Genomic DNA, 13,346 nt, shown 5'->3' with positions numbered 1-13,346 from the left:
TGAGAAGATACCCTGCAAAAGTTTTATAGGGATTAAAATTGTGAGTGAGCAACCAATGGAAAGCACATCTAAAAATGACAAATGTACACTATGCACAGAGAGACGATCAATGTCGAATCTGCCTTTGATCATTTGATTTACAATGGTCATGTGCAATATTACATATGTGGGTTAAACCTAGATCATTACAATAATAAAATGTAATACCCAGATCTGGAATTGTAAACTCTCCGAATGTACCACATGATGCTTTTTTCTGCTTAACCCTTTTCCTATCTAGAAATTGCCCACCCTTGAAAATTGGAACTAAATCTGCATAGTTCCTTTTGCAGATGACCCATGAAGGAAAACATCCAGACTTGCACAAGGGCTCAAGAAATATGTGATTTTCTGTAGTTGCAAGTGGCAGACATATCTTCTTGTTAGGATTTTACCATATTTTAAACCTAAATCAGCTACTAATTACATGTTTGTTTTCTGTCAAACCATTGAAGGCCATTGATCTTGAATCAATGTTGCCTCTGGCTTTAATGGTGTTCAGATTAGTGTGCAAGGAAAACAATCCACTAAAATTGCTGAAATTCTAGTAGCTTCCATATTCCTCTTTGTCTTACAGTTCTCAACAGACCTTGATCTTACAAATTACCGGCTTTATTTCTTATTTGACAATACACTTGTAAATGCTATTAACTAATTATTTGCTACTCTTAATTAACTGACAGATGCATTCTGTTTCAGATGCACTTTCAAACAAATTAATACGTCACTCCAAGCACTTTCATGCTGCTCAATACATTTTCAGCACTGCAAGAGTCTCTTTCAGAGGCTTAGCTATTGACAAGGCTTTGATATAGATTAATATATTGTTGAGACATTGAATATTACATTGTAGGATGGCTTATATATAAGCCAAAGGCTTAAATAGCTGACCCTATTATTTTGGAACGAAGTCCAAACAATCTAATATCCTGCAGGAAACAACTTTCAACAATGTGCTAATGATTGCACAATAATAACAACTATAAAAGTAACATATATCTTATATTTTACACATTATTCAAGTTAATCTTATAGAGTCTAGGTGTAACAACATGATAAGGCAAGAGACCACCATAGTGTAGCAGCAATTATTTTTAAAAAGTTGGAAATTATTGTGATAAATCAATGCTTGGCCTATTCGACAATTGTATCTGAATCAGATTGCCTATTTTCTCCTTTAACCATTTCCACAATTCTCTAGGCTTATGTTTTGTTCCTCTGATTGTTGGCCCATATTTGGAGGACAGTTTTATCGTAGAGAGGCTGCAGTTTTCTGTTATGCTTGTAAAATATTTGTGTTTTGAATTTCTGTCAGAACACCATATTTGCATTGCAGATTTGAATTTTGCCAAAGAAAACAACCAGGGGTTAATCATGATGCACTCTAGGGCACATTCTTCAGAAAATAACCATTCCATTTCTTATTTAGGTAGGGCCTAATTATTGCTTTATGGCTGGACACCCATGCTTTTTGAAGGCTCTGGAGCTTGGTTTAAAGCAACAAACTTATGATATATATGTACCACTATGATCCACATGGTCTTGAAGGCCTTAATTTGGTACTGGTGGTGGGGGCTTTGCATTATATCATGTCAGAGAAAGTGCCAAGGATGTGAGGCGTAGCGAGGAGGTCGAAGGCCAGCAACATCCCTTCCCGTCCCAGCTGCACCCAGAGCCTCTGAGGGCCACTACAAAATATGAAAGTTGTTTTGAACAGTCTCAGATCTCAAAGCAGCAATTTTCTCTATTTCTATGCTTTTTTTGGTTTGATTAATGAATTGGTGGCCATGGATGGGGGATCTGATCTTTGGCATGAATGCACAATTTTTCCAAATACACGAGCATGTTAGCCTAGAGGGGCAGAGAGCCCATGAGCACACAAATCTAGTGAACATGTGAAATACTGAAATGTGAAGAGGACAAGGCCCTCCCATAGCCAGGCCTTTGCCTCAAAAGACCCTCTGTCCACAATAATTAGCCTACGAGGATCACAATAACAGGCTAATCCCTCAAACTCTAATGCTAGCAAAAATGAGGACATTACACTAGGGCACCGAGAATTGAGAGCAAAATGTGGTTAGAGCTCAACACTTATGCTGCAAAATCACTTAAGAGTTTGAAACACTCTAAAGCTAAATGTTTAGGCTGGGAAATGACTTTAACAGTGCTCTTATTGTAGGTGGGTTGCCTATGACAGCTATGCATGTACTGTAATAAATGTTATTTAAGGTTGGATGTTAGCTTAAAGGCAAGCTTGACATAGCAAGGCATAGGGGTAGGGCTTTGGGCTTTCCACGTTCACTTGTCACTGAATGAACTTTGAACACCTTATTAGAATATTATTATGTTTTTTTAATGGTCATCTTAGGTAGTCTCTAGTTTATTAAGTAATTTCAATTTTTGTCATTAGTTCACGATTGTTTCTTTTAGAAACATTGTCTTTGTAAATTTATATAAGGAGCTTTCATCTCCCTTGTTTAATACAGCTACAATAACATTGATCTACCATAGCATGGCATCATAGTTGGTTGATGGGATTTCATTAAATTTGACAATTTTTGTTAAGAAAAATTCAAGCCTATTTTGATATGGAATTTTTTTCCAGAAATTTGTTTTTCAATTTTTTGAAATAAAAATCTTGTGAGGTATTTTATGAAATATGTGGTTTGTCTTTGAAGTTTTTTGCTGAAAATTACAGTCCTAGTTGAGGGTTTTGATTGCTCAATTTTTTGGTCTAGGTAAAAGTAATCTAATTTTCGAAGGTTGCATGTATTTTCATGTGAGTTGCATGTTCTTGCATGTGCATTTTGTTCTTGCATGTGTTGTTTCACCATGCAAAGTCTCATGTTTTGTTGCATAAAGATTATTTTGAGGGGTTTTCATAATTTTTTCCGTTCAAAAATTAGGGGTTTTACATAACTTCTTTCCCTAAAAAATATTCTGATTTCATAATTTGCAAAGTTGTGTGGGATTCCTAGAAAAAATTATATGTTGGGTTTTACCATTTTTGCTTAAAAATTTGTATTCGCTGTTTGTGCCTCAGATTTTGTTGTCTGGTTTTGATCGATTTTTCACCTAAAAAATAGTGTCTGGTTTTTTTGTTTTTTTGTCTAAAAAATTGTGGCTTTTTGCAGTTTGTTTTGGGGCATCATGCTCATTTGCCAAGTTTGGAGGGTTTGTGGATTTTTCCTCAAAATCATGGTAACTGTTCTTGGTGTTTGTCTTTGTCTCGAGGGAGAGCATCTTTTTATCAAGCATTAGGTTGGATGTTTTTGTGATCATTTTTGGTTAAATATTTTGCTAATTTTGGGAGGGTTATTGGTAGGCTCATCTCAATGGTAGAGTTAGTGACAAACTGATCTCAGTGGTAAAGTCAATGGCAGGCTCTTGTCTTTTTTTTGTAGAGCTTTTTCAAGAAGGGGGCACCATTCTGTGTTCTTTTCTAGATAGATTTTGGCTTCTTGGTCATTAACATTTTGTAGATCCAAGGAGTGTCTTAGCATCAACATAATTTTTTGAAGAATTTGTGACCAAAAGACAATAATTAGAAGATGACCATTAAGGGAGGGTATTAGAATATTATAATGTTTCTTTACTGGTTATCTTACTTTATCTTAAATTTATTAAGTAGTTTCTATTTTCATTTTTAGTTCACAATTGTTTTTTAGAAACATTGTCTTTGTAAATCTATATGAGGATCTTTCATCTCCTTTGTTTAATATAACTACAACATCGATTTACCATAACACACCTCATGTCTACTTCCATGGAAGAAAGATCTAGGGGGTTGAGAATTGGGGTTGCAAAGGCTATTTGTTGCCAAACAAACTTAGCACCCTGATGCCTGACAAGGGAAAAGGAAAAGGGTACCTAATGAGGGTTGAGGGTAATGTATCCAATAGCCAAGATGGAAAAGTGGACATCAAAAGCCCAAAGCTCAATTCCCATAATGCTTCAAACTAAAGACAAGGCGAAAAGATCAAAGTTGTCGGTTTGGGTTCAAGGAGAGTTCGGATTTAGGTACGGGTTCATGGGTTCAGGCAATTTTTTTTTTCATTTGGGTTTGTGGGGGGTTCTTGAGTGTGTGTGTATAAGAGAAACAATATTTTGGACTAGGCTTGACTGCGAATGTGATTCCTAGTTATTCAATATATATCTCAATTTGGTGTGATATTTTAAATTATCTTTGTGTTAGGTTTGGACTAATTCAATTGCTATTGATATCTAGTGTCACATATTTTATTTTATTAATTGTGGGCTTGAATATGCATACATATACATATACATATACACATATATTTGTATTAGATCATTTAATTTTTAAATTATATGAAATTGAAGTTTAGTAATGGTTTGTTATACCATTTTGGCTGATTGCATCTTATAACAGTACCATTAGTAAACTGCAATTTGATATAATATATACACAAATTAATTAAGCGCTTAATTAAGGCTATCTTGGCTAAAGTTGTGGTTCATATATATATATATATATATATATATATAACGAGAGAGAGAGAGAGCTGTACCATAATAAAAAAATAAAAAAATATAACTCTTTGGGTTTTTCACATACTTTCTGGCCTCATGGGCTGCGGGTCTGTGCAAGGTCTGCCCGGGACGCTGTTTGGACCCGCAATGTACCCAGCATAAATCCGGAACCAAGAAGGACCCAGACTCGGACCCAGCTAGCGGGTTGCGAACCCTGCGACCTAGGGAAAAAGAGAAAAAACACACCAAGGGGAAAAATCCCTGTGGTAATTGAGAAAACAGCCGGTCCCCCATTTTGCGAAGTTGCAAAAAGGGGCTTGTATGCAAGGCATAACATTACATTATGGCTCTCTTGCATAGTAACACGGGGACGCGTCCCCCCCCTTTTTGCCCAACGTCTCGGAGACTTCAACGCACCGGAGACTTGGGGACTCCGTCTCCCCGTCCCCAGCGGTGCCACTAGATTCCACCACCTCCACCGAGGATGGGGGACATCCTGCTATTCACTATTTGCAAATTCAACTATTTATGTTTAATGTTCGATGTTCCAATTCAATGCAATGTTTCAAGTATTCACTCTTTTACATCTTTACATCCTATATTGCAATACATATTTTCATAACTAACATTTTTAAATACCATATGCATAGATATATACACCCCTCTTGTCCCCTGCCGCCGTCCCCCCACCGTCCCCCCGCCGTCCCCAAATTAAGGCCCCTCTGTCCCCCCGTCCCGGAAACTTGTCCCCCCGTTTCGCCGTCCCCCCGTCCCCCAGGGTGGTGTAACTATGCTCTCTTGTATTCTATTTTATGGCTTTGTTGCTAAGCACAGATGGATGCATTTTTCAAATGATGTTATAAATGTTGGGTTTTTAAATACCTTAAAACCATGCTAGTATAGGTGATCAACAAACCTGAGCTCAAGAAGTTACTGTTTGAGAATAGTTACCTGACTGTTTGTAAACTTATCCAATGTTAAACTGTGGCAGTACAAGAGATGAACTGCTAATATGAGCTTCAAAGTATCAAGCTCGAGTACTAACACCTTGCATAATGAGATTGCTGAACTTGATCATCGATTCTTTTGTTCTTTGAAATTATAACTATGCACCTACTTTTTGAGGAAGCCTAATAATGCTTTATAAGAAACGAGCCAAGATCTGCATGCATTTTTTTTTTTTTAAAAACTTTTTGCATGCAATAGTCTGTGTATGCTGTGTACCATGTTTGAAAATATTTAATCGGTGTCATGACTTTTAACTTCATCGGAACCATAGATATTCAGCTCTGAAAGTTACTGACAGATCTCACTCACAATGTGTTTATATCCATATTCTTGGCTTGGGAGTAGTAAGAAGGGTGCAAAAACATTGCAAGCAGTGGCTATTGGCTATTCAGAATTGGATATGTATGGTTGAGACAGTGGATTATAATGATGACGTTCATAGCAGGAAAATAAATGATGTGGTTTTACATTTTGGAAGGTATTCTTTAAAGAAGAATAACCATTGAGCTGTGGACATTTTTAGTTTGTTTTATACCATACCATTGCACTAAAATTTGATATTTTTGACCTTTCAATTTCCCTCCTATATAACAACTGTTTTTGAGACTTGGGTTTTATATTATGAATTTTTGGTTTTTGGATATCTCAATTTGCAGTTTGTGAGCTCCATGATATATCTATTCAGGGGAAACAAATCATGCATCCTTGGACAAAACTATGTATGCGTTCAGGTTTCAGGTTGAGTGCTAAATCTGTTGTAAGGAATTAATATAAATGCTACAGTCTATTCTTTGTAATGTTCTTGTTACATGTTTTATGGATTGAGCTTTTGTGGATTTCCCTTTGATGAATGTTTTAGTGTTATGGTAATATATATTAGATTTTTATAAGTTCCTTTTGTCCTCTCTCTATATACGTAGTTGTGTGGGCATGCATGCTTGAAGTCCAGATAAGCAAGTCATGCAAGTAGTTATGGTTCATGGATGCAGACGTTCATATATTTTTGTAAGAGGATATTGTAGCAAATATTGTTGAGAGCAATGAAAAGGATCAGTGACTTTAATCTTCTGTAATAAGGAATGGTTGGTGAAGAGGTTATTGATCTGAAGGGTATATGCAATTTCAGAAATGGAAGGAAAGATAATCTAACTTTGAGTAAGGATGCCATTTCCGCTTCGTAAGTGGTATTGGAGCCTTTCTATGGCTTGATAGTTAGATTTATGATTATAGCCATGATGTTTTCAATACACTTATTAATTTCCCTAATTTAATGTTGATTAATAGGTTGATATCAAGCTAGTGTGGTAGTGAGATGCAACAGTTTTCTCTGTATTTATGGCTTTTATCTGGCTCTTCCAAAAAAGTTCTCTTCCTTTCTAGGGAGTTAATGTAATTATCCTTTGTTGCATATACTGGATGTGGGTTGTAAAGTTGTATCTTGAATTTTTATCTTATTTTAATAAAATATTGGCAATTGACAATTTTGGATCTCAAATTTTATGTATTAATATTACTGCACAAAGTCATTCGTAGGATTCTTATTTCTGTATCCCAGGTTGTTGGTCCAGTGAACTGTGCAAGGAGAGGTTGGATAAATCTTGATGTAGACTTAATTGCTTGTGAAGCATGTGGTACTCGCCTGAGCTTTTCCACCCCTCCTACATGGACAAAACAACAAGGTATTTGACAAGGGGCATTTTTGTTTAGGTAAAATGCAGAATTAATTATATATTTATACGACCATCTTGTTTGATGTTAGAGTGACATGGTTATGTTAGTAATTTCTACGTATCTTAATGGGCGCATATATTTACCAGTGGAGAATGCAGCTACGTTATTTAGCACAAAGCTTGATGATGGGCACAAGTGTCTCTGTCCATGGAAGGGAAATGAATGTGAGGAAGCTTTGGCACATTTTCCACCGACTCCAGCACCAGTTCTTGTTGAAAGTTACAAAGATCGATGTGATGCTCTCTTTCAGCTTCCAGCTCTCCCTGCTGTGTCTTCTTCTGCCATTGAGCAAATGAAGATATCACGGGGTCCTCAGATAGACTGCCTTCTTGCTCAGCCTCCACCATTACCAACATCATTGCTATCTCGATATAGCGGAAAGAGATCTGATAAAGAGATCACGAGCTCTGAATCTAACCTAACTGCTGCTAATCTTTATTATCAGGTTTGAATTTTATGTCTAAATTATCTTTTTTATGTTCAAGCTCCATTTATTTATTGAAAAGTGACTTTTGACATTTGTTTGAACTCGTGAAACTCAGAATTAATCTGACAATTTTTGTGGTAAAGATCTAGTTCTGCATTAGTTATATTCAGGTATGAAATTTGACCATTTAAGTTAAGAAATGCAGAAACCAGCAGAAAATAAGAAAACTGTTTATAATTTTTAAACACAAAATTTATGCAGTTCTGGCAAATTTCAATTAGTAATGTGCAGTTTCAAGTACTAGAATTATCCATTATTCATACATTTGTTGGTATGGTCAGAGTCACCAATGGACTCAATCCTCTAGGATCATCTGCAAACCCTTTAGAAAGATTCCTAACTCTTAAATATAAACGTGTGAATATGCGTGGGAAGGGCCTAACTAATGTCTAGTCAGGTACTGTTTCCGTTCACAAGGCTAGTGTTATGTTAACTCACTAAACCATTTATTTTAACATTTACAGTTGATTGTGTTTTTATGTCACAGTGAATTAACAAGCATCCAATTTTTATTCTACATGAACATATTATTTTTAGTCTCACGAATACCTTCCTCTGTGACTAACCTTTTGCTTCTTTATAAGAAGGCTGACTATCATTGTTAGCAGCAAAGAAGAATACTTATCAACATTAAACATGAGAATGTCATATACTTTATCAACACTTCTTATTGATCTTGAGACAGCCTTCGATACATGCAATTTATTATTCGTTAGATCTATCATGATATGATACTTCTTTTTCCTTCTCGATGAGAGCCTAACACATCTGGTGAAAACGATTTCAAGTCACTGTCACTGCCAACCTGCCAAGAGCTTAATAAGCCTTTAAATCAACTCGCCCATAGGCATTGCATGCCTTATATCATCCCCCAAATGCCTTGTGAACCTTGAACATATTCTAAATTCTCCATAGATGCATTAGGATTCAAGAAAGGGGAAAATCTGATTCTACCAAACTTTCATTGACATGGATATGGTAAATTCTCAAAACTCCTTGATAATTAGAGTAGCATATGGTATTCAGCATTCATAGAAGCTACATTACTGGGTTCTCCTATTTAGGTCATTTATGGCATAAATATGCTACTGTTATGGGATCAGGTATGTGAAGGCCTTGGGATCCTGGGCCCCCTGTGGGTCTGTCTCAAGTCCCAAGGTCATCCCAAACGTGATTGAACAAAGAAAACAATGGACAAATCAATACTAGTCTGGCATTTGCTTTGAGAAGAAGAATGAATGAACCAGTGAAACAAAGGGACATCTCCCAACTGTTGGAGTTTGTAGCTGCAATAGAAATCTTCATGTGTGGGTGTTATCCGTTATAGTCACCTTCAGTTGAAAATGACGTCTATGTTAATTGTAAAACTAGAAATAAAGACGTGTCATTCATCATGCAAAGGCATGGAAATTCTATTAGTTGTATTTGTAATAAAGAGTTATGTTGTTGGGATTTTCAAGAGACCATCTCGTGGCATTATTCGTTTTCCATGTGATGCTTCCATCGCATTTTTAATGCTTCCCTTGTTGTCGGTTTAAGGTGGAAGCTCAACGGTCTTTGTATTGCATTGTTGGTTCATCTACTTGTGACAATCCTTTCAAGGATGCATCGTTACATTTATTGGGATGGTAGTTGCTGCTTGTAACCTTCTCTTTGTATCGTCCCCAAAGAGTCTTTTTGCATGTATGGATGATTACTATTTTGTGTAATTGTGTTGAGGGACGTATTTCTGTGTTGTTCAATTTTTGCGGTTCATTGTGGAGAATAGCCAGAGCGCCATATTCGAAGACTTCTTATTCTGGTCTACATCTGTTTGCATAACTGGTGATGTAAAGAAGTGCTTTGCATTAAATCAAGGATTGTGTTTTTTTTTTTATTAATTCCTTTTAAAGGCTTATGTATAACTGGCGTTGGTTCCTTGTCATAGAATGACCTTCTTTCTATATTGACAGTGAAATCCATTCAGTTGCATGGGTCATAGTATTATTTTCTGGGCATGTCTCAACACTTGTAGGGTCTGTTATTTCTTTGCATCCCTTTGTCATTGACAATTATGTGCGATTGGATGCATGTCCGAGCAATTTCCAATCGTGCTTCGTTTATCTCAGGCCTTCTGTTACATGGGTGTGCTCTCCATTTCATTTGTTTGGTTATGAGGAGCCATGCGTTTATGAGGAGGTCGTATGATAAATCTAATCACATATATCCTCTAAAATTTGCTATTTTAATTTTGCTTCAGATTAGATTAGATTTCTCTCTTTCTTAGAGGGAGTGTTGGAGTTTGTAGTTGCAATAGAAATCTTTATCTTTGGGCGTAATTCTGTTATAGTCACCTTCAGCTGAAAAGGACGTTTATGATAACTGTAATATTAAAAATAAAGACATGTGTCATTCATCATGCATTAAGGCATGGTAATTCGAAGAGTTGTATTTATAATAAAGAGTTATGTTGTTGGGATTTTCAAGAGACCTTGTGTCATATATATCGCATCTAGCGAAAGGCATTGTACACTCGAATTTCATTATCAATAAAATGACCTTTTGTTGTGTGTGGCTGGGTTTTTCCCTTCATTCTCGAAGGGTTTTCCCAGGACATCTTGTGGTGTTGATTGTATCTCTTCTATGGTTTCTTTATCGCTGTTTATCATCTTAATTTTTTGGGGTCTATCTCTAACACCGATCCCTAGACTTGCACCTTCCCAAGATGGGGATGTTCTTGGGACAAGGGTGTCCCCCACCATTGCCCAATTGCCACCATTTCGCCTTTGGGATGACATGACATCCTCGGAACAAACGTGTAAATACTTAGATGTCCCTCAATCATTTGATGGATGCTTGCGTGTCCCTTGTTAGTGGATAGTGACTAAAGTATATTTGCACAAAAACATTAAAAATGTTGCATTATCAAGGGGGATTCAAACATATCAATTTTGGGAGAAAAATGCTTCAAAAATGAAGAATCCAAAGGCCACACAAGAGGGAAATAGTGCAAGATGGAGCGCAACTTGGGCACTGCCTTGGTACCTTGCCTCTTGACCCCACTGGGGGTTTTCGCCTTGAGACTCCCACTTTAGAATTTTAAAATGACATAAGAAATCGATGGGGAAATCACATCAAATCAAGTTGATGTTTTAATACCCTCTTTATTGAGTTCTAGTAATGAGGAGTTTTCCTTGAGGGATGATTAGACGCCTCCCTTCACTACATTTTGACATTTTGTACTTTTTTTTGGTATCATGCCACTCATTGTTATCTTCGTTATGATATATTTTATATAATAGAAATCTTCCATTTGCGAATTCTACAATTTCATTTATCAAATTAAAATTCAATTTAGTATTCTAACCTATTGATACTCAATGCTAGCATAGATGCACTTATTGTTGACTTATCCACAATAAGACTTATGATGATGAGTTTTGTCCGGGGATAAATTACCACACTTTATCCTCAAGACTTATTGCTGATAAGTTGGTAATTTTTTACAACTTTAAATTGGCGATAAGTGCTTATAAAAATGACTGCAACTGCATATTTAACTTTGATGTTAAAACAAAATATCATTTTTCTTTTTGTGACACATTTTGTTTTCTGAACCAAAAGAAACCTTCCAAGGTTTGACGAGTGCAATTGCATACTTAACTTTGATGTCAAAACAAAATACCATTTTGCATTTTGTGACTCATATTTTGTTTTCAGGACCAAAAGAAACCTTCCATGGTTTTGAAAGGTGATTTGCAAGGATTTAGATTGATTTTTAATAGATTTGAAGAAGTTTTCAAAGCAAAATCAGATTCAATATTTAATTTTGTATATATTTGGTGGCATAATTGGGTTGGAAATGTATCAAATTTACAATTGGAGCTTGTTTGAGGCCATCCATACGTAGAGTATGAATATGTAGCACATAAATGTGACAATGACCTTGTTTTTGTGCAATATTACCTTTGATTGCACATAAGGAAGGTAGAAACAACACGTGCTGGTCCACTTGATTTGGATGGCGAGTATCCTTGCTGTGATTGGACATCACAAGAAAAACCTCCATTGTTTACAAAGGATGAGATCTACAATCTAGAGAAGCAGGCTATGCATGAGGGTGGATCCGCAATGGGATTAGATGACATTGAGGAGGATGAAGAGGTTGAGGATGAGGAGTCATTGCGAGATCAAACACCATCTACATCTAGGATGGAGGTCGAGTTACAACTAGTTGTGCAAAGGTAGGAGGCACAATCACAACGTACTTCTAGGACATGACCCTCTACCCTTCCCATAGTTTTTACTAGAGTTGCTATGAAGGGGAAGAGGAAGATGTGGACTATTTTGATTTGTACTTATATTTACTTATGGTTTCACAAGGACAATTTGCTATTTTGATTTTGCTTCAAATCATAGGCTACTAGCCATCAACATTCCACATAGGGAGCCATTTTGTACCCTATTTGCATTTTAATATATCTAGAATCAACTTGTCTCTTTTGTTTACTCATTTACTGACTCGTTAAATGCATCTCCTCATTGAATTTGACCAAAAAATGCAATTGTAATTAAACTTAAGAAAATTTTAAGTTGATTATAACAATATTTTCAACTATGGTATATATTATGTATAGCATAGTTGTTGCTTCTAAATTTTGGCGCTTTGTCTTAGAAACTCGTCCTAATACTATAATGCTCCCTTCCTAAGTTAGTTTGGTGTAAAGAGACCATTAGCCTATTCATGCAATTCTTGCAGGTAATGTGTGGGGTTAATGAATCCAGATTGTGTTGTTAGAAGTTGTTTCCTATTTAGACAGGGATAGCAAGCACAATGCCCTTTTCTAGCGCCTTTTAAGGAACTTTCTCTTATACTGACTATTTTAGTAAGTTAGTGATGACTGCTAACAGAGTCGATTGACATTATTATTAATGCCAGTGTAGTTGACTTTGATGTTCGTTCAGAAGCTCGATGGAGTTGGCTTTGATTTTCATCCTAAGGCTTTGTGAAGTTCGAAGCTATTTAGTTAGATAAAGATAATTGTGATATTCCTATGAGGATATAATTGTGTAGTTCCTTGAGTCAAACTCATTGACTCATGTTTCATGAGTAGCGATTCACACAAATTCATCTCTCATGACAATAAATGGAACACAACCCTCATTGGATCTAGGTGATTGTAAAATCCCAAGTTTCTAGAATATACACTTGAATGTAAATTTCAAATTAATAAAGTAAGATTTGAAATATATATTCAACCCAAATAGTGTTGCAAATGTTGTACGTAATTTTTATGAATTCAATGAATATCCATAGTGTTTACACAGGTAGGTAAATTGAATTATGCGTTCGAATTGATGTATATTTATTTGACCACAACTTGTTTGCTACAAAACTGGAATTAAATGTGTGAATTTTTAGAAGTGTGTACTTGGTATTTTTGGCATGCCATCAACTGATATAAACTAGGCATGTGATGCTTTGCGCAATATCCATTATTGAATTCCCTCGCCAACAAGCATTATTTAATCTACCGTCACTTGAGATTTGTCTTCACCGGATATCTCTTCTATCGCTACAAACAAAATGAAGCAACCACCAGATTGAAAA

General features: G+C 36.0%; 1 protein-coding gene across 1 annotated transcript in view; it reads left to right on the top strand.

The window, feature by feature from the left end:
• LOC149575044 (C3HC zinc finger-like protein) overlaps positions 1-13,346 on the top strand; it is a 69,322-nt gene that overhangs the window by 24,952 nt on the left and 31,024 nt on the right. Inside the window, exons 3-4 of the mRNA XM_089814909.1 lie at positions 7,094-7,217; positions 7,356-7,714. Coding sequence (XP_089671035.1) covers positions 7,094-7,217; positions 7,356-7,714 — 483 coding nt within the window. The remainder of the gene's footprint in view (positions 1-7,093; positions 7,218-7,355; positions 7,715-13,346) is intronic.

Source organism: Cupressus sempervirens, chromosome 2 (assembly GCF_028749045.1).
Source record: "Cupressus sempervirens isolate cs-2001-9-10 chromosome 2, ASM2874904v1, whole genome shotgun sequence".
NCBI lineage: Eukaryota > Viridiplantae > Streptophyta > Pinopsida > Cupressales > Cupressaceae > Cupressus > Cupressus sempervirens.
The sequence above is the reverse complement of the archived record's forward strand: the minus strand, read 5'-3'. Positions and strand labels throughout refer to the sequence as shown.